This window comes from Accipiter gentilis, chromosome 8 (genome assembly GCF_929443795.1).
Source record: "Accipiter gentilis chromosome 8, bAccGen1.1, whole genome shotgun sequence".
NCBI lineage: Eukaryota > Metazoa > Chordata > Aves > Accipitriformes > Accipitridae > Astur > Astur gentilis.
Window position 1 is genome coordinate 16,855,156 of NC_064887.1, and position 25,773 is coordinate 16,880,928.

General features: G+C 42.0%; 1 protein-coding gene across 2 annotated transcripts; it reads right to left on the reverse strand.

Moving 5' to 3' along the window:
• Positions 1-2,680: 2,680 nt before the first annotated feature.
• MCOLN2 (mucolipin TRP cation channel 2) lies at positions 2,681-25,663 on the reverse strand. 2 transcript variants are annotated; one of them, XM_049808828.1, is made up of 14 exons: positions 25,580-25,663; positions 21,845-22,004; positions 18,501-18,674; positions 14,755-14,899; positions 14,065-14,152; positions 13,815-13,911; positions 13,254-13,353; positions 11,609-11,724; positions 10,044-10,193; positions 8,594-8,695; positions 8,361-8,483; positions 5,785-5,991; positions 4,311-4,426; positions 2,681-2,995 (listed from the first exon to the last, which is right to left on the reverse strand). In XM_049808828.1, exons 1-14 carry the CDS (start codon positions 25,627-25,629, stop codon positions 2,959-2,961), a joined length of 1,665 nt encoding a protein of 554 aa, XP_049664785.1. In that variant the 5' UTR covers positions 25,630-25,663; the 3' UTR covers positions 2,681-2,958. The 2 variants fall into 2 exon arrangements, with proteins under 2 accessions (XP_049664785.1, XP_049664786.1); XM_049808829.1 differs by lacking the exon at positions 25,580-25,663 and adding an exon at positions 25,213-25,286.
• Between the last annotated feature and the right edge of the window lie 110 nt (positions 25,664-25,773).

Genomic DNA, 25,773 nt, shown 5'->3' on the forward strand with positions numbered 1-25,773 from the left:
AAGAAAGCTTTATGATTCCATTATAGAAATTAAGTCTTAAAATCAGTAAGAATTGTAAGTACTTTCTACATTCCTTTGGTTGGCAATACTTTCCATCATTCTCTGAGGATTCTCTCACAAACAAGTATTTATCTGAGCGATGGCTTTGGCAGGTCATACTCAATGTCCTACTAAGTTGGAAAGAAGCTGTTTGCGTCAGAGCTTAGGGGGTCCTGCACCGTGGCTCACACAGCCAGGGGTACAGGATGTACCTCACTTGCTTTATGGAACAGAGGCACTAGACCTCAGAGGGTGATGAGCCTGTCATACTGTTCATAAAACAGAAAGTACTTCCACAACTTGCTATCCTACCTCAGACAGCACTGCAAAAAAAATTAAGAGATTAAAAAAAATAAATAAAATCCAAGCCCAAGGACTCACCCTGCAGCAGTAAGGTGTTGGCAGTTCACAGCCACTGGCAATAACAACATCTCACAATCACAAGAGATGCAGAATTCGCACTCTCAGACAAAAGCCCTTGGAAGGATGTACTGCCCAACATATTTGTATGCCCCATCAGGGCAACACATATTGGAACACATTATATGACTAATTATCCACTAACATAGCATTAATTATCTGCTTTTCCTAGATTCATGTCTCTAACTTAAGATTTACATAAGTACTGCCAGAAGGTAGAGCAGTAAGGAAAATACAGTTCTTTTTCAGACATGCTGGATTTTGGTCCCATTTACTAGGGAACTGTTTGATTTAGAAAGAGCCGTTCCAGAAAGCTACCAGTAAAATAGCAGCAAATACAGACAACATTAGCATCTTGCACATAACAAAGTCAAGACTGCACTCTGTATGGGCCAAGAAACTCTGCCAGCAATCAGTTAATGCTCATCACTTTTGCAGTCTGCGGAAGAGCACTTGGATTATCCAGGGCCCCGGAGCATACACTAGAAGACTAACATTGACCCCAACAAGTTCCACACACAAACCCTAGGAAGAAAGTTGACTCTTCTGTCCTGAGTGGAAGACAGTAATCCTCTGTTCTAGATCAGACAAATAACATCTGTTTGATGAAAAAAAACAGTTAGAGAAAAATCTTTGCTAACGGTGTGAAAACTTGGTTATTGGTAGCAATTTATTTTTATCCACAAGCATAGTGACAGCTGAGGCCACAGCAAGGCATTGCTCAGACTGGGATGAGGAGAAGATTCTCTGTCCCAAAGACGTTTCAGCAAGAGAAGCATTAAAATTTGCAGAGCCTGGATGCACGGAAATACTGACATGACAGCCATCTCTTCTAGACATCTAGCTGCAGCCTAACCAAGACAAAATGGCATTAAATTTCCAACAAAAAAAGTACTCATTGTCAGGAAGGCAAATACTAGGCAGGAAAGATTTGAACACCAGCACATCTTTCCAGACTTCAGTCACCACTGCTCTTACCTGATGGCCAGAAATGCTGCTGGAGAAGCTGCAGTTACTAACCTCTCTTCTTTAAAGAAGATCCCAGAGGAGGGGCAGAGAATGAAGACAGACCTGTTAAAAAAGTGTTTCTCAACCTACCAAAAAAGGTGTGAATCCAGTACTGATTTTTCCTACTCTTCAGTTTCTCAGAACGGAGGGAAGGGGAAAAAAAAAAAACCTAAACGACCAACCAAAAAAAAAAAATAATAAAAACCTACAAAAAAAACCCCCAACCACACAAAACAGGAAAGCTGCCGCTCACCTTACTCATACATAAGGGCAGCATTTCAAATTGCCTTTGCCATTTGAAACATTAACAAGCCAGAACTTGTGAAGTCCACCATCAGTAGTTAAGAACACATATCAAGACCAAGTCCTAGCCAACACACTCTGACTGAAATGAACACCATCTGCTACAGACAGTTTTTTTAGGGAGCAGACAGCCCCATTCAGACAAAGTGGAGCATCTAATAAAATAGTCCACCCGCTCCAGGGGCAGTCAACACCACTGAAAGTTTTCAGAAGCACCTGGTAACACCTATGCAGTACTATACTGGAAGTGCTTTAGAGCTACAGAAAGTGCTCTGTTCTCATTGAAAAAAGTTTATAAAGATTAACGGGAAAAATACAGTCCTTTACAGATGACCATCCCAAAACCACCTAGAAAATCACCTGAGCACTGCCAGACTCAGTTGTTACACATTTTCTTCCAATTAACATGTGCTTGAAATAGAAGTAATTAGGCAAGTCAACTCCATGGCATTGTTTCTTGCCTGAATTTGTCCTCCAAGTTATGGCAACACAGTCAGTGCACATCAAGTATTGTGGGTATAATATAAAAACTCACAGCCAAAAAAAGGTAACAAACTGCTTTTTAGTGAGCTGTTAAAGAAAAGACTATGATCTATAGATGGTTTGTGTTAAAAATAATATACAAAAGGGAGAAGAGCAATTATTTTGCACTTTTATGCAGCTTTGTAGTTTGAAATAAATTTATTTCAAGGAAATGAGTTGTGCCAAGTAGATATTACAGGCTGAATGCATCACTTTAAGTGAAAAATTCTTCCCTTCTTGACTACCTTTTATTTAATCCTTTTTAACATGGAATTATTTTTTGAAAGTTATTTTCATATAATTCTTTTTCTTATTAACAACAGTTGATTCAGCGTCACTTTCCTTCCTCCTAGAGGTGATTAGCAAACAGACCTCCCATGGACAACACTCAAGGATCAGCCTTTTTTAATGTGACAGAACTTGGGGCAAGAATACAGGGTTTTTCACAGGTCTCCTCCAGACACAGCTTCTGGGCTCTCCTCCTGGTCAGCCAGCTGATATCACACTAGCAGCGCTTCTTCCCCCAACACCTTAATAAGGTAAGATTAGTCTGTTCACAATGAGGCAGGTCCAGATAGTGAGTTTCACTGCAATTTGGAGAATTCTTCTTCTCCATACAGCTATGCTTTCTTTGTATAGATTAGTGGTGAATTTTAGCTGTAATCATCAATTAATAAGTATCAAGTTGTCATCACTCTGTTGTCTGCAAAAGAAAAAATCCACAATTGTTCATTCAGCAAGAGATGCAATAGGAAGCATCTATCCATACAAAACCAACTGAGTTTTGATCCTTCTGTTCTGTGCTCTCCCATTTCAGCCTACAGCTCCAAAACCTGCACCAGGACAATCAAGCAGAAAGTGCTATAGTAGCAAAAGATCTAGATTTTCACTCCAGCTACCTGGCTTGTGCATTCAATAGTCTGCAGCATATTATAGTAAAGCATATTTACTATGCTCAAGCAGACAAAAATCTCTTATCCTGCGCAATGACTTGGATGTGAAACGTGAAGCTGTACTTGACGAGAGTTCTTATTAACTAGCTGGCTTTCAAGTGTTCACAGCAGCTGCTGGGATACTTGCCCATCATCACCTCACATGCTCCTTTTTGGCTATGAGGTTTCCTTCTGCCAGAGTACCTCAAAAGTATAAAGTTGCATTTCACAAAAACCTCAGTATATAAGTAGACAAGTATCCTACTGATAAAATAGGATTTGTTATACTAGTTGGGACTAAGTGTTCACATTCAGCTCTATTCCTTCTCCCATAGCCTGGCATCTTTGCATGGTGCCCACAACCATTCTGTGCACAAGCATGAATTCTTCCAGACTGCCTAGGGACAGTGACAAGATCCCTCCTCTCTCAGTCAGGGATTCAGAGGTGTGTTACATTTCCTTGGAAAGAGAGTTCAAAGAATTGACTTCCAGACCAGCAAGCACCAGGTGAGATGTTCATCTCTCACCACCACCAGCTTGAAAAGGACCGCTGCTAAGACTTCCAAAGGCTTGAGTTTGGCAGCAACCAGACATTTACAAGCATGTTTCCAATATTCTGACAGATGGTATCAAACCAGTTTGCCTCAGACACATCATAGCTTTGGGATTAAGTACTGGTCCCTGGCTGAATCCTTTTGCTTTCTGCTACTACTCCCAGCCTAGTGGAAAAGCTTTTTAGAAACAGAAGACTTGCAAAACCCTAAGAAGGAAAGACTTAGTTTGCGCCTGACTTCTTGGCAGCTCCATGTTATACTCTGCAGCCCTCCCATCAACTTCCATGTTTCTGCATGGTAGTTTTCGCATGAGTGAAACACTTCAACTGTGGATTTAAGCTCAGATTTGCCATCCCTGCAGCATCAGCATTCTAAAGATCTAACACCAAGTAAAGCACAAGAGGAACAAGAGTGTCCAAATACTCCACAGGCTGAATTCTTGATGCTCCAGCATTTGTCAAACAGCACCTTGCAATGAGAAGCTAACTGCTGTACTTCTGAGAAAAACACTCATTAAAAACACCCTACTAACCTCCTACAGCAGCAGATGAATGGCATGGAAGTCTGTTCTTTTCCGTAACGAACACTGCCATGGTCTTTTAGAAATTCATGTAGATCTGTTACTGGAAACCCACTTTGTTGGTATTTCTGAAAGAGAAAGCATTTTATTTAAAACATGTGAGAAATTACTGGGCCTGAAGTGTTCTAAAATTTCTTCTAGAGTGTGATAGCCAAAACCAGAGTATTTGGTTCATTTGTTCCATATTGCTGTAGGAAGGAAAAAAACAAAAAAGGAATGCCATCCTAGAACCACCACACATGTAGTTAATGGAACAAAGCAATGTAAGCGACACAAAATTCATATTGTTCAGATTCTCTTACATTTTGTTTGCTGTCCATAAGACCAAGCAAGTGATCTCAAGTCATACTGACATTGATTCTCCCTTATTCACATCAGCTGCTGTGCTCACTGCAAGTGCCTTAAGCTAGTTTTCCCCAGGAACCCCAATGCTGGATTTGGAAGGCCCCAACATGGATATTCAGCATTGCCATGCTGAAGAAATGCTCTGCACAACACCAGTTCAGGACTCTGAAACAGCTCCCCATTGATCCACATGAAGTGCTCAGAAGGAAGAGTAACAGTAAAACACTGTTTCGCAGGTCAGACAACCCAATAAATTCAAGAAGCACGGACAGTTAAGTTGTATTTTCAGATGCTTAGAAAGTGGAGCTCTTGCTTCGTCTGGAAGCTGTGATTCATGTCAGACTAGCCTTATTCTGCTGGCCTGTTTATCTGACACTACGACAAGAAAGGGACGAGAGCTAAAGAGCATGATCCACATTGCCTTCGCATTGGAGCACAAAGGGGAGATAGCACTAGAGGACAAGAACAAAAGGTAATTACCAAAAACTTCGTTTCACTTTCAGCCAGATTATACTGGAAATGGATGGTGCAATTTTAACTTGAGCGAGAAGTAGTGGGTCCTTCAGAAGACATTTCCTTTTAACCACAAATTTCCGAGCAGCACATTAAGCTCTAAACTCATTTAGGTGTCCAGGCTTGCTATCTGCTTGGGCCTTGCCACACTCCTGCCTGCCAGGGGATATTGTCCAAGATGTCAGCAAACCCCTCCTGACCTCAGCTTCTGGTGCCACGAGAGAAAACATTCACTCCAAACAAGACTTACTGGGCTCTGTGTAATTATACTTAAAAAATAATTCTTTCCACTTATGTTTCCATTAGCTGTTACCTTTTTGAAGCCAGGTGAAGCAGCAGAAGATACAAAACAGGGACACACACACTAAGGATGATTTTCCAAACCAATTATTCCTTAGTCATTTGGATGACTGCCCAGTCATCCTCCCAATTTCACAACAGACTAGGCTAAAAGATTTTAATAGTCTCACCAGTCATCGTGACTAATGCTAGATAGTAAGGTGTTAAGTGATTAACAAGAACGAATACAAAACCGATCAGAAAGTGTAACAGAAAACAAGTGTTTTACCTTTATGGTGTCATAGGAGTCGGTAATGAGTGCAATAAAAAGGCTGAGGATCATGTATATAAACAGACTAATGAAGGAGTACAGATATAACCGACTGAACACCCACACCAGCGTGCTCTTCTGCTGGATTTGAGCAAATGTTGCAAACATATCATCACCGTTGACCAAAGAAAATAGACACTCAGCCACCGTGTTCAGATCTTCAAACTAGAAAATAAGGAGTACAAATTATTTCTAGAATGTGAAGATCAATCATCCAGATTAAAGGGAAAGTGAAAAGTATTACAGAAACAAAATTTTTTTATTTTTTAATTTTTTTTTTTTAGACTTTTACTCACAGCAGAAGAAAAAAGCCAACACAGTCAAACAAATGCTACCACGCTTTCTTTCCTGTATATTCAGGCCAAAACATATATGTCAGTAACAGAACCATGTAGAAATATAATCTTGGCTAAGCATTATATATTGACATCAGAAATAAGATTTATTATCAAGAAATAAATTTGTGATGCTCAACAGGCAAGAGAGTCAATAACTGACCACCACAGAAAGTTTAAGTTACTGAATTTTAAGCAATTTTAGACCTGCAGGAAAATACCATTCCATTCGTCAAAGCACAGATAAAGTTATTTCACAGAATCTATACAGTAAATCAGTGGTGGTATGCTGGGAACAGAATCCACATCCTCTGGTTTCCCAGCTGTGCAGCACTGCTGGAATATGGGTAATTAATCAATATTGTATTAAGGAGTTAGAGATAGCATATAGCCTTCAGAGCCCAAATGGTCTAAATTAGATTTGTCTTGAGATAACATCATCTGTCATTCAGAAAGCCCTCTGAGCTGTAGGTGCAAGCCATAGCTGTATTGTGAAGCTACTGAAGCACACCCTGGACAAAATCACAGTTTCATTTCAAGGACATTCTCTTGAATTCCCAACTCCATTTCCCCAGGCTGGAACATACCCTGAGGCTAAATTCCACTGGGCCACCAGGTAAACACACTTCCCTCTTTTGCTCTGCCGCTCCAAATAACTGGATTTGTTAACTATACTTTATTGGACAATATGAATTAATGCACAATGTTTTAACGTAGCTATTATCAATGAAGTGACATGACCACACTCACTTGAATTGCAGTCCTATATTGAAAACAAGATGTCAAGAGGCATATGCTTGTAAGGAGAACACACTGTTGCACAGGAACAGCAGGTCTGGTTTTACCTACGACTGACTTTTTTATTGTTTGGGGTTTTTTTTTATTTTTAAAGCCAGGCTCTCCCGTGTACCTGCACAGCAGGGAAGGCTTTTCCCATTTCTACACGCACCACCGGAGCCCTGGGCTCTGCCTGCGCTGCGCAGTGCCACACTGCCTTCCGCCGGGTTACTGGGGAACTGTCAGAAACAGGGCACCCCCACACAGCTACAGTTCTTTCCTTGACATCGATCTGTGATATTTAGCAAGAGGAAACGTTTTCATAGATAAGCATTTTATTGACTACACTTCCTTTTGCTCAGATAATTAATGTACTTGCTGTGGGGAAGTTACAACAGTATTTATGCTGAGCCTCTGGTAGGGCAGAGGATCCCACAGCATCCAGCATCCCACAGAGAAATGTATTGTCACCAACTTAAAACATGTGCAGGCTGAATATCTACATTTCTCAAAGGAGAAAACTACATCATGTTAAAGGAATTGGAGCTCTGGGGGCACAAGAAGCTGAAGCAAGCACTGCAGCATGTGTTGCTGTTACAATAAATACCGTGTGTAACGAGATATCAGGAATGATAAATCATACATTTGTTACTCATTAATGGACATCTAGAATTTATCACAACAGGAATCTGCCTTTTTTTCAAACTGTCACATACAGCATCCACCAAGAAAAAAAAAACAAACAAACAAGCTTTACAGTTGTTTTTGCTTGTGTTTTGGAATATACAAAGCCTTACTCCTGTACCAAGGTTTCAGACAAGATAACATACCAGGCACACACTTTGATATCAACCTTAAAAAAAAAAAAACATCTCCCCAAAACTAAAAACAAACAAAAAACCCCCACAACATACCCCCACCCAGGAAGCAAAGTAAACAAGACAAGCATTCATCCACCCCTTTATGAGTCAAGATTTAGGAGCTGAAGTTACATGGCACAGGAAAGATTTGGAAAAACAAAGTCAGAGCCAAGGAGATTCCCAGAAATGGTAACGGTGAACTACTTAGTGCCTCTTCAACCCAACTGAACTGGAATTGCCAGAAGAGGGCGAAAGAGATATAGACCAATGCACCTCTGGTCTCCAGCCAGACATTGCCTGTATAAACCATCCACTCATCACAAACATAGCCTTGTGTTGGAGATTACATTGAGTTCAAGCACACAGTGAAAGCAAGAATACAGTTATTTTTTTAAAAGAAGCAGGTGGCAGGAGGTACACGTGGAAGGAGAAACATTCCCATGTTCTTCATGTTACAGCTTTTAAACAGAAACATGAATTTAAGACCCATTTCTGTCGTTATAACTAGGAGCTATATACACACACACGCACATATTCACATATCATTAGACTTCTGACATACCTTTTCATGATAAGGTCCCAGGACAATCCAACCACAGAAAGTATAACCAAGATAAATCATCCCAGCACAACAACAAAACCTTAGCACTTTGGGCAATGATGCCTGCATAGTTAAAATGAGCACCTACAAGTCAAGGTAGAAGAAAGGAGAAGGGGGAAAAAGCCACACGTTAGAGAGACCTAAATGTATCTCCATATACATATATATATTTAAATATTTGATTCCTGCCTTACATTGTAGGTTTGAAAATATCCCAGGTATCTGATGACTCCAACCCAGACAAACAAAGTTGATGTTCCAAGTAAAATGCTGCAGACATCGTAACTTGTGAGGTTCTGAGGAATCCAAACAGAGCAGGTGGTCAAGTTACAAAGCAGTAGGTATGTCAGCTGGACAGCTGTTTAAGTTCCAGCAGTTCAAACAAACAAAGCAGGGCAGTCCAATATTGAAAGGATGTTGCTACATCACAAAAATCAGCCCAAAGTGAACTGCAGTTATTTACTGAGATCACTCAAATGCAATAGTGCTGCAAACAAAAGCACATCTGCACTGATACTCTTGAAGTTTTGTATGAAGTCTGGAAGAACTAAAGCCCTTACTTTGGTTACAACACAGTTTTGAAATTAGATTGAATACCTCCAGATTTTTATTTAAAAAAAGGTTAATATATGCTATTGTTAAGCAAACAAGCTCTCATTTGCTATTTAGAAAAACATGAGCCATGATTTGAACAAAAAGTGAGCCTCAGGACTACAGCCCTTTCCATGCTGCATGCATTTACATCTCTGAAAAGGTTGCCAGCTGTTCGGAGCCTGAACATCATTTTTAGTACCAGTGAAGTTTATAACGAACTCTACTTGCGTTTTACTTTAGCAGGCTAGAACCGGTTGCAATAAGCACGAGATATCCATCTACCTCAAGATTTCCTATCCTCATCCCCCCACCTTGCCATCCAGCTAGAGGTTCTCAAGTGCTTCCTCTGAAGGCCACTCTGGGCATCTGCCCTTTAAGCCTTAGTACACATGAAGCAGGAACAGCACCCTGTTTTTCCCAGAACACAAAAGTTTTGTGAACACATGAATGGTTGACATACGGCTCTGTTGAAGAAAAACCAAACAAACCAAAAAATCCCCCTGGAGAGCTGCCAGCTGGACAGAACACATTGATTTCAGCACACTCAGACGAGGAGGTCAAGGACTAGCAGGTGACACTGTGCCTGTAGTTTGGACAGGCCAGGAAAGCAAGCTGTAACAGTCATGTTTCCCGTCCCACAAGCCATAAAGACCCCTGTTTTATCCAAGGGGATGACTCTTGGTTTCCCTGTACAATACGTACTACTACTTCTTATAGAAATAACACCACAAGTTTTTTGGTTTTGGTTGGTTTTTTTTCCTGTTAGGAACTGCCTACCTACAGGTCCTATAGCAGGGCTTAGGGGTCTTAGCACTGTGGAAATAAGATGTTTAAATAGCTTACGTGGTCTTACTGAAAGACTTTGGGGAAAAGGGAGTGAAACCAGTTATTAGTCAAACTAGCACTAGGAAATGAAGAAATAAGAACTAGAAAAGTAAACAAGATGACTAGTGACTATGATAGCTCACTTTCATTTGTCCCCAAGTTAAAACACATTACAAATCGTTGTAACAAGACTAGTATTTTAAATCTGAAGTATTAAACTCTCACCTTGGCTTTTATTTCCATTTTTAGGATTGACCCAATGATTGTCATCACATCACTGATAATTACCAGGACATACCATCCATTTATGAACTCCAGGCGATCAGCGTGACAGACATGACGCTTATATTTCTCCAAGAAGAAGTTCACAAATCTCTATTGACAAGCATTTAGATGTTTAGTTACAGGTCACCTTAGATGAAAAATATGTACAGATGCCCCAGTAGTGCAGCAATGCTCAGGTTTCACATACTCCCTTTTCCTATAGTATTTGCTGGAAGAATAGCTTAAAACTCCTTTTCAATAGTAACAGAAATAAATAGGAAAAAAAAATTAAGATTGGTTTAGGCCAGTGAAAACCAACTTTCCACAGAACAGCTGACTTTATAACCAAGACCCACTAGCCTAACCATGGCTTGTTATCTCCTTTTTAGCCCCCTTCACAAAAGTTTCTATCTACCTCCAACAGAGCAAGGCTGTCCAACTAACAGAGTGAAAAAAAGAATTAATAACTCAAATACAACAATAGGGCAAGAGCTCTCATTTCCAACAGAGCTGGCAATATCACTTCCCAACGCCCAACACTGCCTATCTGCTTTCAATTGCTCTTTTTGCTCATGAATAAATGCCAACGTCCCTATTCCTGACAGCAGTTTGACAATGCCTGTGCTGAACTGCATCCTCTTCACCCTTGTCTTGTTTACAAGCTACAAAAAGGATATATTGAACAAGATAAACAAGCACCTGTGCTTTCATATCCTACCTATCCTGAACTCTTTTTCCAACTCTGATAAGCCACAGGCTTGCAAAGTTTGTATCAATTAATGGTTATAAGCTGGCACATCTCAGGGCCCAGCTTGTGTTTCTGCACCAGTATTTGGACCAGAAGAGCTGAGTCTGCTTACATGAAGCTCTGCAAGCAGCTTGAGATGAAGTTGGACAGGGCTAGTCTCAGTCTGCAAAGGAGAGTGAGCAGGGAAGAAGGTGACAGCAAATAGTGATCAGGGATTGTGGAGGGAGGAGGAAAGAAGAACTGAAAAAGGGTGGTTCCAGCCCCAGAAAGACCAAAATCCCTAGCCAGAGTTACACTATATGCTATGCTTCATATTTTCTCCAGTTAGAGCTGGCTTTGAGGGGCGTTTGTTAAAGCATTAATTTATGACAAGGCCTCTATGGGAATTCTACTCTGAAGCCAGGGAAGGAAGAATTAACGTTCTGAAGCAAGATGTGTTAGCTGTTAGCAGCACAAAGACTCAGAAGTCTTTTTTTGCATAAAACCCTGGACAAAATTAAGTCCCGGACAAAAAAAAAAGTCTCCTTCTTTTGCCCTTGAGAAATACAACTAAATACTTCGTATTACAGTGCTATACAAACAGAAGTAAAACCCATTCGGTTAGCAACTGTTCACCACAGACATCTACACATCCTTTCTAGAGACAGAGATAACAGTAAGAGAGCAACGTCCTGCAGCAGATTTACTACTCGATGTTTCAAAACATATCACTTCACAAGACTAGCAGCAAACAAGACAGAGACAAAATAAGCATTGTGATTATGAGCACTGTACTTACCTTTTGTAGTCTTAAGGCAAGAACAATGGATCGTGTGCAGAGGATGAGAGAAGCAAAGCAACTTAAAATGACAAATCCATCAAAGACTAGAATATACTGAGTGTTTTTCTGGAGAACTGTGAAGAGTCAAAGAAAGGAAGTAGAGTTAGTCTTTTCCCTTCTCTTTGAGCACAAATTGTTACAAAATGTCACGTATTTTGCATTTAAACACTCTCACCCCATAAATAGATGGGTTGTAAGAAATATTCTTCCTGCAAGCACATCTTGAGCACAACTGACCACAGAATTACATCAAGACAGCTATGAAGATTTGGCTACAAGAATGAAAATCACATTCAAGTTGTTCAAAATAAAACAAAAAAATGGGTATATTAATACAGCCTTCCCCTTTTTCCGCTAAGCTTACCTGTCCATCTGTGCTCCAACACTGTTACAACTACATGGGGTACAAGAAATGCAAACTTTGGCCTGTATCAACACCATTAAACTAAAAACCAAACAGAAAATCCTACCTTATTTCTCATTCTCTGACTTGCAATCAGAAACTTGTTTGACTTCCTGTACTATATTCTTTTCATCCACAGGTTCAGAAGCCATCATGTGAACCCAGATCAGGTGTTTTCCTTTGCTTACTCATATCAATTGTCTCTATCTTTTTCACAACATAGATTTTAACTATATGAAATACAGGCAAACACCAATTTTTAATTGTTGCAATAGCACTTCAGCTCACCTTCATTACAGAATTATGAATGCTCCCTCAGCTGGTTATTACATGCAAAATAAACTACTCAAGAACAGCTAGTTGAAAGACAGCCACACAAAATTATTGCATATAGATGCAAGCCAAAGCACTTTGTGGTTATTCAGAATGTACTATAAGAAGCCACTTTAATATCAGTACCACATAGTATTACCAGAGAAAAGCTGGCTTTGCTTAGGCAAAAAGGAGGCATCTGACATACTTGTTAATTGAGATCCTATATAGCACACTGAGAACTATTACTCCACTATAGTCCTTTACAGCAAGTCAACATATGGGAGAAGCAGTTGCACAGTGCTCAGTCACAGCTACTGTTCCTCTGAAGGGGCCTTTAGTGCACATTCCTTAGCTGTCAGACCAAGCCTTAACGCTAGGAATACAAGGCAGATGCCACCCTTTGCTCATGCACATCATTAAATCTAACAGCAGTGGCAAAAAACCCAAAATCTCTACTTTCAGAAATAGTATGCTTCAATTACAGAAAAGAAAATTTGAAAGCTGTAGGAGGTTTGAGTTCGGAATTCACCATTGTTAGCAGATTAAATTATTTGAGTAATCTCAGAGCAGCAGAACAATTAAAATCTATAGAAGAAACATTCATCCTCCTTCCAGATCGATCTTGCTGCTGAACACACAGTTATAGAGAGATGCCCATGTCATCTCACCTGAACACCCTCACAGGAAGGAATTATTTCCCAGCTCTTAATTACAAAGACATAAGTTGCATTAGGCAAGGGTTTGTGGCTTTTTTTGTCTTGTTTTAAGGGCAGGAGGGGGTTGAACAGGATGGGGAATGTTTTGCTGGACAGTGTCACAGAGCAGGGGAAGTGATGGGAGATGCGTAACACTGCTATCATGCAAACACGCATGCACCATACTTACCAGAGCTAAATATGTGCCAGTCTTTGCATTCTTGAATATCAGTGTCACTATCAAAATAGATTTTGATTTTTCCACTGTGGGCTTTATTATTGAAAGTTATCTGGAAACACAGAAGTATATCAGAAACAAGACTAGCAAAATTTCATTCCAGAAAACAAATCCTGCTAAGTGCTTTGACATAGTATGCATTAATATTTGCTGGTCAGGTAAGCTTTAAGCAAGCTGTCACCATAAATGGTGGTGTAAACAGAATTTGAGAGCATGTCATGTATTGCATAAAAAGCAGTATTCCAAGAAGCCAAACTTCAAGTTTAACCTTTACAAGAATAACAATTACTTATCTCCTTCTTAGGTTATGAAGTTACCAGCTGGAATATGTTACAAAACAACATTGTCCCACGGCAACACCATTTCAGCAGCCTTTGGGAAGGGGGAGTAAGGGCTAGGACATGCTCAACTGCTTCTCCCTTGCAATCTAGGTATGAGGATGATGCCTACCCCATAGCTTAAGCTCTTGTTATATATACAGTGTTGGCAGTGCTAAACCCCATATTCACTTACAGTATTTTGAAATGCATAGCAGTCAGGCAATTCACGGGCATGGATTGTCTGTAGAGCAATGCCTTTCAGCTTGAAGGAGATTTCAACCTGTATAAGCCTGGATATTTTAAAAAGTGTATAAGTATCTTTAGATACACATAAAAAAAATACACACATACACAAACTGCACAAGTCAGAATTTGCCATATTCACATGAAAGAACAAGTTGAAGTAAAAACAACAACAAAAAAATTCCCCACCACCACTTTACCTGTAAAATTCAAGACTGAAAAAAGAGGAGTTCAGCTTCAGTTCAGCATTCTTACCAGCTAGCTCCTGTGGCTTTAAAAAGATACATTCTGGAAAAAGAAGAGGAAAAGCTGTTATCTTAAAAGCTTCACATAGAAAGCAGCATAAAACTGAGATAAATCAGGTTGAATGGCCAGTCCTAATCAGGCAAAACGTTAATTTTGAACAAACCTATGCATTCAGAGGCCCAGCTAGTGGGATCAGAAGCAGGTCTGTGTCCCAACTCTTGAGCAGCTAGCAGCCAGGACTCAGCTCTGAGAGGCAGTAAGGACACCCACCCACTGAAGGTACAGACTGACCAGCATCCAGAAGTCTGTACTTGAACCTTCTGCGTGGAGGGGAGGGAGAGGGGAAAAAAACCAAAAACAAGCCTCTCCCCCACCCTCCTCCCAAAAAAACCCAAAACCCAACAACTACAAAGACCTGCACAACTCACACAACCCACTAATGACAGCAGTTGAAAAGAGCTTCCTAGAGTCTACAAAGCTGTCATTTCTAGGTAGGTACTAAAAACCAAGAGGGAAATAGGCAAAAGGCATGGTAATGTTCCTGTGATTGCCATGCAAAAAGCTATTGGTTTTAAGCTTTACTGATTTAGCATCAGAATGTAAGTACTCCACAACAAGACATTTTTAGTACAACAGTACCATACCTGTTTCAGTTGAAACATCTATGTTCAGTGTATCATTGGAAGTAAGCATTGTGCCTTTCTTGTACTGTTGTTTACAGATTTTTAAACCTGATCCTTCATGTTCATAACCAAGTGTCCCCAGGGATATGTTCTTTAATTGCCTGTACTAGTTTAAAAACAAAACAGAAGCAGAAGTTAGAGATAGTTGTCTTTTTTGCATTAGATAGTAACTTGCAGTCTCAAAGTTATGTGTATCAATGTCTTTTTACATTAAAAAAAAAAACACAAACAAAAATCTCTACTTTCACAAAATCTGTAAATTGAGAGTAGGTATCTCATGGGAAGCTGAGGGCTGCTGGCCACTAATTAGTAGCGACTGGCATCCTGGTGACACAGTGACCGAGGGCCCCGTACCTACTGGGCTGCCTGCAAATGACTACCCGTATGCCAGACGGCAAGCCAGCAGACAGCTTTTAATTAGATGCCTGGCAGTTACTTTAATGCAGTATTGCTACTAATCACACACACTCCAGGGATATCTTACATATTCATCTCATGAAGGTGTTAGTTTTCACACCACTTGAAACTTGATTGCTTTACGTACAATCCAAGTCGCAGTTCTCATCAAATCCACCCCAAGAGCAAAACCAAAGCTGCTCCCTGTGCGACTACAGAAAAGGGAAGCCACAAGTTCGCTAAATAACCAGCAACCAAGGAACATACACAGAGTTTGGGCAGTCTCCAAAAGTAATTTAACCTGCCTGCTTTACACCAACACAGAAGCAACTGAAAACAGGCCTGCGGAGGAAAGTACTTTCTTTTTCCACTTACTCTAAATACAGCACTCTCCATATGTAAGACAGGCTTGAAAGCAAGGACTAGAAGTAGTAGCAAATAAAGCTATGCCAAGCCAAGCATTGTCCACGCATGGATCAGCCCTGAGCACCACCAAAGAACTCCATTCAAGGCCAGTCCTCTCCTGACTTGTCTTCCACAAATCCTCAGTGTCTGCTGGAAGCAAGATATATCCTCCGATTCCTCGAGTCACACCTTCCAGTCCTGCACAAGCCACGCAAACCCCTGTGGTTCTTCGCTCCTCAACAGCCGAGGAGATCAACGACTAACCATGAAGACAGCTGCCTGCCAGCTCAGCTTAGCACCAGCTAGCATTGTCCAAGAGAAGCCAGACAGACCCACAACTCTTTGAGGAAGAAAGCATAAATATCTAGCAATTCATTAGTTTTTATCATTACCTCACCTAGCAGAAGAGCTCGGGGCAGCATACAGCACTGGTCTGCTCTGAAGGAAGCTTTTAGCTTCGCAGGAGGCCTGAAGTAAATAAACGTGGGAAGTCAGACAAGACTTCCCATTCCTTTAAAAAAACTGTTCAGCTGGCTTTGATACAGATTAGAACCTTTTCCCCTTAAACATGGATTTTGTTATTATGCATCATTCCGTGTCGCCCTATTTCCTCCTTCCCATGGGCATTATGGCCACTAGTCCATCTTGTGGGGTACAAAAATCCCAGCAGTTGTTAACAACCACACGCTCCATGTCCAAAAGGAACTCTGAGAGGAACTACCACATTTCCATCCAAAGCTCTGCCTCGCAGTGCCGCTTCGAGTCCTCACAGCTGAGCTTGCAACAAGTTTAGACAGCCCGGGAGAAAAGCACAGCCTCCATACCCTGTCAGAACATTATCTTAACTCAGATTAAACTAAGGAAGCCAAGTCTGACTAAGGCAGGTCAAGTGAGTGGAAACAGTAGTTAGTCACAACCCCACATCCCTCCAAGGACATCTCCAGATCACTGCATCTAACAGCCGTTGCTCTGTCCACGTGTGCTTTCAGGCTCTGCCCTCCTGACAGCATAACATGTGGCTCTGGGTTACTCCCGTACCACTTTCAATCAACGCTATGAAACAGTAAAAGCAAAATTCATGTTTACACATTTCTAAGCAGCCTCAGACAGAGCAGCCAGCAGAACATCCTGGTCCTAGAGACTCTGCCACAGGGCAGGCTCCAAGCGTTAACAACTCTGCACTGCTTCTTCGTAATAGAAACTTCCACACTGGACCCAGGAGAGGAGTAAGGAAGAGCTGTGTACTCTTCCAAGGGGAAAAAGTGTGGTTTTGGTATTTTTGTTGTTGGTTTGTTTTGGTTCTTTTTCAAAGTGTGAAAATATCCCAGTGGTACCTTACACAAAGCCTAAAATTCAGTTTTTACAACTCCAGTTTTACTGTGCACTACTACCATCTTCTGTAATATTATATCCTTCTGCTTGCCCCACCCCTGCAACACCTCCCTCCCCACCCCATCCACACATTTTAGATTAAAACTCTGAACAAAACACCAAAACCTATGGCTTCTAGCTGCCCATCTCGAAATAAGAAAAGCCTTGCTTTTAGCTTAGGAGTCACCTGGCTTGGCTCTTCCTAGAAGGCATCCTTTAAAAAAACCAACCAACCAAAAGAAACCAAAAAAAGCAACACCAGTCATAATGTTCACCTGGAGGCACTTTTTGAAGTCTTACATGTGATAAAAAGCCTCAGCAACTCCATATGACACTAAAGAACCCAGATTAAGATCTCCTTAAAGGATATGTCTACATTTACACAACATAGACATTTTATGAAGAGACCTTTTTCTGATGCCTGCATCACACATTGGCTCATCCTTGAGGATATAAAGCTATTATTTCTCTACTGTCTTCTATCTGGACTTCACCTCAGCCTTAGTGCCTACAAAAGAAGGAAAGTGAGACAAAGCAAGCAAGGAAGAAAAAAAAAAAGGCAGTTTATAGCAGAAATACTGGCAATATTGAGTTCAAAGGAAGACTGAGAAAGTGTCAACACTCATTAAACATACCCAGAGCGAGAGTCTTGGCCTTGTCCAGCACAGCAGAGGCCGCATATTTGATCTGTTGACAGCTCTGCTGTAGCTTAGGGGAGATGGCAGAGGAGCAGCAAGCCCCCACGTGAGTGTGTGTTTAAGGAGATATAGCCTTCACACCACTGCGACTCCCAGGTGCCTGCTGGGCGTAACTGACAGCAGCAGAACTGCTTTAAGCTAAGCTTCAGAGCTGATGTCCCAAGCTTAGGAAAAATGAAAGGTGGTTTAAAGCCACTTTCCATTCATCCAGTACGAAATGTTTCTGGGCTTATCATCATCCCCAAACACAAGAACAGTTTCATTTTCCACACACACACTCCTTCACCTCAAGACTTCTGAATGTATTTAATATTAATACAAAAATATTTACTGAATTTTCTTCCTAGATTTATTCACCTTCCTCCCACAATTGTAAAGGGACTGTTCTTTAAAATACCATCCCTAACCAGGGCGAGTGCCGCTACATTCCTGGAAGTACCGTATTCCCCGTTTTGAGGCCTCTGGCACTCACTACAAAGCTGCGATTCAGTATAGCTGTAAGCACAAATTTTTTGAATACCATGCATAGGTATATTCAGGCCCATAGCTCTTCAAAGTAAGACCTAAACAAAGGTTCCAGTTTACGCAAGATGACTGATTTTCAAACGTTCTGGATTTCAGTACTACACAATACCCAAATAAAATTTTGGTTTAGATTCATCTCCAAGACAAAAACGCAGACATCTACATACGAACTTCAGGACACCCCACCTACACTGATTTGCTCAAATATCAAAACTGAAATCCAAGAATGGAGACAGAAAACCAGAACTTTAGCAGAAGTTTATAGCTATAGCTTCAGCTTTAACACAGTTCATTATAAGCGCACACACTTACCTGATTAATAACATAAAAAATGCTATCATAAGCATCCTGTTGTGTATATATACTGCAGCTGTAGTCATCTTCATCAACTCCAGAATAGCCTTTCAGGAATAGGTGTTTAAAAGCAATAGTGTTTTCCTCTTTGAATGAGACCACCAACTGGTTACTCAAACCAAAAAAAATAAGCTGACAAGAAAAAAACAAAAACAAAAACAAATTTTAATTTTGAACAGTGGTCAAGCAGCAACATTTTGGAAACAGCTTTGAATTATAATAAATACAGAACAGAAAGGTGCCTGTGGCTGTAACCCTTCTACAATAGGAGCAAGGAATCTGTTAACTAATGCCATAAAACCACTAAATTCAAGGTTACCACATGCAGGGTAAGAGAAATCTTAAGTCTCCTACTGATTCCAAAACTTACAGTGCAGCAACTAAACAGACAGCTGATAACTGCCATCTTTCACACACACTGAACCAACAACTCTAACTAGAATTTGCCAAAACTTTTGTTGAGGATGCAAATGACAGAAAGCTAACCTAACAGCATAGCCTGCTACCCCAGAAATGTCCTGCTTTGCTGTGGGATGAATTCCTACACCTTCTTCCTACCTCTGGCACGGCACAGGATTAGAGCAAACCTACTGGGGACCCCCCCAGCAACAAAAAGCATCCCCTGCCTGACCCAGGTACTGGTTAAGGAGTCTATGTTAAGAAGCAGCAGACAGTAGAGTTACTACTCAGTATTTGTGTTGCCCTATGATATGGATGCTCCCATTCCCACCAAGAAAAACATAAATGGAGCCTAGAAGCTGAAAAAAAAAAAAAAAATTAAAAAAAAAAAAATAAAAAAAATCAAGCAACAAGAGTTTCTTCACAGGCTTAGCAGCGGGAGGATATCCCAAGCCCTAAATAGCTAACCCTTCATCCTAGGTTTAAACCTCTAACTAACAGCAAATGTGAAACTGTCTCATTACTGCGTGGAGTTTCCAAGCCCCACAAGAAACTGGCAGAAGTACAGAAGAAGCAAGAGTCAGAAACTGCAAGCAAAAGAAGTGTGAACTTAGAAATCCCCCAAAGCAAACAGGTAGGCTCCACTAACATCCAAATTCCTTCATTCAAAACAATAGAAACTGGAAAGCACACCTATTTTTCCCCCCTTCACTGGAATACCTCTTCTTTTGTCCTAGAAAGTAATTGCCTAGATCTGGGCCAGGCTAAAAGAATACATGCAGCAGGACTATTTAGTGCAAGGCTCTTTGGTTGTACAGCAAAGTCACAGCCAGGACAAAGAAAAGGGGATGTCAGCTCTGCCAGGTATGTACAGTCTTCAGATTAAGAACTGAATCTTCATACTTTTAGCTGAGTTTTAAAGTAACTATTTATATCTTCAGTTGACTGCAAAAAAATCACTAACTGAATGCCACAAATAAATCTGCAGCACACTAACTAGTACCTCAAAAAAAAAAAAAAAAAAGTCAGGGATCTTCCAGCTGCAATACAGAGGAATAAAACATATTTAGCAGAGTTTCCTTGGGGGACTTTGTAGGGGATTTCAGCACAGAGTTGGAGTAAAACTTACTCCCCACACTGGGACTGAAGCCTCTTCTGCTTCTCAGTCAGGCAGAGATACCACAGCCGCTGTACCACACCGAAGAAGCCACAAATGTCATGACTAACAGGCTGGCATCAGGCAGAAGCAACTAGAAAGCTGCTTAACTTATTCCTAGGTTTTCCTTCAAGGGTCTTGCCCTCACTCTGAAATACAGACATGCTTGTTGAACCTGTCCATCCATTTAATATTAGCTCACATTTGAGACCTCCCTGCAGAGCAGCAACACGTTTTCCTTCAGATACTGTTTTCCTTTTCTTGTTGACTACCTGCCTGGCATCTGAGCAAGACCCAGGGCTGGCAAAAAAATATCTTAAGCAGCAGCCCAGAAAATCTTGTGGCCTTTGAAAGCCAAGCAGCAGAGCACCCCTTCTGCTCACAAAGGATAGCAGAAGACTGGGACAGCAGATGGAAAAATGACATGTTCAGTGATTCCCCCAAGAAATCTGTCAGTAGGTTAGGCTGGGTTGGAAGTACCGAACCTTTTCAGAGCCATATGAAGTTGTATTTTGTCTCAGTACTCGCACACAAAGGTTACTGCCCTGCCTCCAAAGAGAGAGCAATAACCCACATCTGAGGTGCAGCTGTCAGTAAAGAAAGGTGGGACACCCCTTCCTCTTCACTTACACCGTGCTTGCACTGCCAGCCCTCCCCCCACCCCCCCAATACGCTCCCTGTTCTCAGCAGCTCTGTCACTACGGGTCGCAACCGTGCCAGCGCTAGCGTAGATAGCTTATTGTAGCTCGTCTTGCCTCGACAGACCGACCCCCGCGCCCCGCTGCGGGCAGGGCGCTGCCAGGACCCCAGCGCAGCACGGCGGCAGCGGTGGCGGCAGCCAGACCCTCTGCCAAGCGGGGCCGGAGAGCCTGCCGCGGCTTCCCAGCGGGGAGATGAGAGGCAAGAGCGGTCAATAGAACACGGGGGCACGTAAGCAGGGGTCACGCTTCGTTCCAGCGGGCAAGTCAAACACAGACCTGGAATGCTGCAACTCGGCATGTTTTTAGGAGTTGTAAATGTAGCTGTACTTGCAGTGTCAGATGTCAGAGTCCTGCATTTCAAAGGTCCAGAAAAATCACTTCCACTTTTACATGTGTCCCGTCTTGCTTCCCTCGACCTCCAGCCACCATTTCTTAGTAGTCTGTAAATTAACCAACTGCAGGGTGATACCAGTGCAGTTTAAAAACCACCCCCCCCTCTCTGGCTCTACCTATCTAGGTGCCCAACTGTTTGACATGCACCGTGCGATGACAGAAGCAAGGGGCGCGCCCGAGTCCTGTAACCCAGTCGTTCCCATCACCGCCTGAGACTGCAGCATTTTCACACTGAACGCGTACATTTCAAGTTACTGACTAGATTTCAAGAAATACCACTTTTGAAACAGCCCAGTGAAACTATGATCTACGAACACAACAGGAAGCAGGACACAGAGCGGTACTGTGGCAGCAAGCCTGAAGACAGTGTTGGATTTCACAGGAAGAGTAATTTGCTTTAAAGTGTTATCTTAAAAACAGCAAAATACCTGGTCAAATACTGCCCCAAAATCTCCAGAAGGCTTTTGTAATTTAGTTTACGTTATTCTTCCCCCTCGACACACCTTTCACGGTATTTTTTTCTTTCTGGACTGAATCAGGAAGTTCAAGTCAGTAACAAATATCCAGGGATGGCAAAGGCCCAGAACCACAGACCTGCTTCTCCTGCACATCATCGGTACACTTTCCAAGAGTAAAGACAGCGGAAGGATTACCTGCGTAGTAACCATAAGTATCTTCAAAATCTGCAAAGCCAGTTTCCATGGTATTTGACGTCTTGCTCTGTATTTTTCACATGGGTTCATGAAGTAAAACTTCAAATCTTCTTTCAGAACCGCCTCTTTTAGATCTAAATCTGACTGAGCCATCACATTTCTGCCAGAAATAATACGTTAATTAGAAACCAACAGAATACTTCGGCAGCCAATTTCCTCATATTGCAGTTTCACCTCAGATCACCACGTGACATAATAGGTCTGTAAGAGTTTCCTGTTTGTTTTTTGTTTTGTTTTTTTTTACAGCAAAATGCAAGAAATATTTCCCTATGATCACATCATTAAAAGTAATTTAATCACATTAGATCATCAAAACCCAACATTTACGCAACTATTTATCAGAGAACAGGATTAAATAAGAGGATCTGTAATAGTAAGAGCAAGTCTACATTTATCCCTTTCTTAAAACTAAATAATTGAAATAAAAAGAGGTGACTTGTAACACATTTCTCTGAAAAAAAACACATTCTACCACCAGAAAAAGGTGTCTTAAAGACTAAACAACCAGAGCAGGCTTCACAGCACACTTCTGTTATAAACATGCAGCTTTAAGGGCTGAACTCATAGGCATTTATTTATTTAAATATCCAGGCATGTAAAATTCAGAGGAACAAGCACAGAGGACTGTTGTTGTCAGTGTCTTAAACCGCTCTAAGTTTCTCCCTCTCAACTGAGCAGCACATTGAAAACCTTCCCTTTCTCCTAATCTTTCTAGCCCTGTTTTCCAGTACCGTAACTGTCAGAACTTCCCTACTTCACACAAAGATCAGAACCAAACTTATGATTTTTTTTTTTTTTTTTACTCTGAGCATGTGTTAAGGTAGAGCAATCATATCTGAAACTGGCTACATAAGCTGATTATCAGTCCCATTTACCATCCCAAAAATTACTCCCCATGTTCCAAATTTTATAATTGGATAATATAATTGAATTTTCTCTCAAGGTCAAAACCAAAAGCATAATTTCCTAGTTTTCAGATACATTCTTACTTCTTTTGTCCTCACCTGTCTGAAGTGCACAGGTATTTAAGCCCAAAATGTAGACCATAAAGCACATTTGATTTGCTAGCACCAGCTATCTCGTAAGAAAAGAAATGGGAGTTAAAAAACACAGCGAAGTTGGCACTGCGGTGTTTCCTCCTGAGAGGAAGTGAAGAAAAAAAAAAAATCTTTTTTTACATCAGAAGGTCAAAGGTTATCTTTATTACACAGCCTTAAATCAATCATTCACGAAGATGGTAGGAGGCTGATCGTGGTTTTGAGACAGGAAAAACACAAGGTTTTCAAGAAAAAGAAACTATGCAGTACATCCCTATTTAAATTTGTAATAAAAACACACCGGACCAGTTTTAATAATGTTTACGATACAAAAACTTTGAAAAATTTAAACACATCTGACAGAAAAGCATATGATAATTATAGCTGTGAGTATTGTCTAAGGAAACAGGTACAAATGTACTTCAATCTTGCACTGACCCCCAAAGACATCACTACTCCTGTACCACTTTATCTTGAAGGGGCATCAGCATTTGTGTGAGAACACAATGAACAAGACCAAACACAGAGTAAAAGTCACAGGAGTAGGTGGGAAAGAAAGAGGAAACAGAGCAGGTTTAAGCTGGAGCTGGTCAAGACTCAAAGCATGAAGGCATGACACGCAAACCACTCCAAAACTTCAGCAAAATCCTCCCCTAAGCTTCCAGTAAAAGCATATCTGAAGTGACAGATCTTCAAAAGCAAACGGCAAACCTTGTAAGAAACGCCGTTTCCTTTGATATTCAAATACATACCAAGGAAGACATGGTGTTTTTTCCAAAGTTGTCTTTCAAGACCCTACAGCTATTATAAAAACTTCATGTTGAGCAATAACAATACTTCCACTTTTACACAACCCTCACTTAAATCCACTGGCTAGGGATTATTTTCACTGATGCCTTTAGCTTCCTTTATTAATTAGCCGTAGAAATTGTGAGCAGGAAATTCAGCTGAGGAAAGCAACATACATTTTCAGCTTAAGAGGAAGAGATGAGATTCAAGCCTGTATCCCTGTTGGGCTTTGTCTTCCAATAAAGAAGAGGTGTTCTCTGGTGTAATGTTCAAGAATTAATTCATTTGGCAATAGGTGAAATACAGCAATTGTTTTCTATTCTATTCGTTTCTAGAACAGATTCAAAATAACATCCAAATAAACTGCATTAAATCTGCAAACTAGAACCTTCAACCAGAGCATTTAAAAAAAGTTTAAAAGTGATTAATAGTGACTTACCACCTTTAAAACAAACCATCTAATTCAACCAAATTTTATTAGCCAAATAATCTAAAAAAATCCAAACAAAGCACCTAGCTCCAGACAGAGTAACAGAACAATTCAATTCAGACACAGTGGTGTAACTAACACGGCTCAACAGGTTTCCATGGTATGTTTTGTACAGCACTGACACAAGCAAGTTTTGTGAATAAAGACTAACTCTACTATGCATGTTTAAATGCATATCTAAGTGTCATTAAGTGTTGTGTGTCACAAATAATAATTGTTATTGATTCAATTCTAAAAGCTGCATTAGGATAGGCACCATCACAACGCTATACCTGGTAGGACAATCTGTTGTTTGGATAGTGTTTTGTAGTAAGACACTTTAAAGCTCAGTGTTCTATTTAAGATAGATATTTCAACAGTAACGACTACCATTTACAGCTACCTACCTATGAAATAAGCATTTAATATGTAGCTCTCCACCTAGCAGAAAAAGCACCACTAAATCAAGTAGCTAAAAAGCTACAGAGCACAGATTCACTTTTTTTTTTTTTTTTTAAATGAGTAATTCACTACAGGAGCACCACTAACACTGTCCATCAGAGATCCGTATCCGGAACATTTATCTACTTGAGCTCTACATCCCGAATCAACGAGATTGATGGGGGAAGGGGGTCGCAGAGAAGAAAGAAAGGGGGGGCGGGGGGGGGGAATCACCGAGTTGGGTTCTAGGTATCAGACTGGGCAGCCCCTGCTTCGCCTTCATGATCTCAGTTACTAAGTTCACAGCTCGCCCAGAGGAGGGCATCGCCCGGCACTTCCCGAGAAAGGGAGCTCCAAGAAACTGAGAAAAACCCTCCTTTCCCAGAGCTGCCATCGTTACCAACCGCCGAGCAACGCTTCCAAAAGCAGCCAGAGCACGGGGCACAGGCAGAACGCTCCGCAACTCCTCTTCGTGACCGCGGCACACCGCCGACGTGACACGCGGGGAAGCCCTGCAGCTGCGGGACAGCAGGACAAAGCACACCGCCAGAGGAAAGGCGGAGGGCACCTACCTTGCGCAGCGGGTTTAGAACACCCGTTTGGAGCAGCACCTCCGCCCGCCCGCCCGCCCGCTGCTCCGGTGCCGGAGGGCGGCGGCGGCGGCAGCAGCAGCGCTCCCCTCCCCTCCCCTCCCTCCGTTCCCTGCCCTGCAGCCCGCCCTCCCCCCGTAGCTGGCGCAGGGGGCAAGCCCGCTATCGCCGCCCCACACGGCCGCCGTGCCCCGGGCTGGGGCTGGGTCCCGGCCCGCGCCCCTTCGCTCCCTCCCGCAGCCGCTGCCGGAGGAGCGCCCTTATCCCCCCCGTCCTGGCCGCCTGTCCCCGCCGCGCCGGGCGGCGTGACCCGAGCGGGCAGCGCCGCGTCCCGCCCCACCCCGCTTACCCGCTGGCGACGGCCCGGCCGCCGGGCAGGTACTTGAGGGAGATCTCCATGGGCCCGCGGGGCTCGGCCGCTGCCCGGGCAGGGCAGGGCAGGGCAGGGCAGGGCAGGGCGGCGCGGGGCTCCGGCAGCCCGCGGCGGCGGCGGCGGACGGGGCGGGGAGGCGGGGGGAGCCGGCGCCGCGACCCGAGCGGCCT

What these genes read in the sequence shown, in the direction of transcription:
- MCOLN2 (XM_049808828.1), bottom strand. Translation starts at nt 25,629, where the DNA reads ATGGAGATCTCCCTCAAGTACCTGCCCGGCGGCCGGGCCGTCGCCAGC. An exon ending in TTTTTTATGTTATTAATCAG is followed by an intron (nt 14,900 to 18,500) that starts GTAAGTGTGTGC and finishes TTTTTAAACTAG; the next exon opens with TACAGGCAATTAAAGAACAT. An exon ending in ACTCCTATGACACCATAAAG is followed by an intron (nt 4,427 to 5,784) that starts GTAAAACACTTG and finishes TTTCTCTTTCAG; the next exon opens with AAATACCAACAAAGTGGGTT.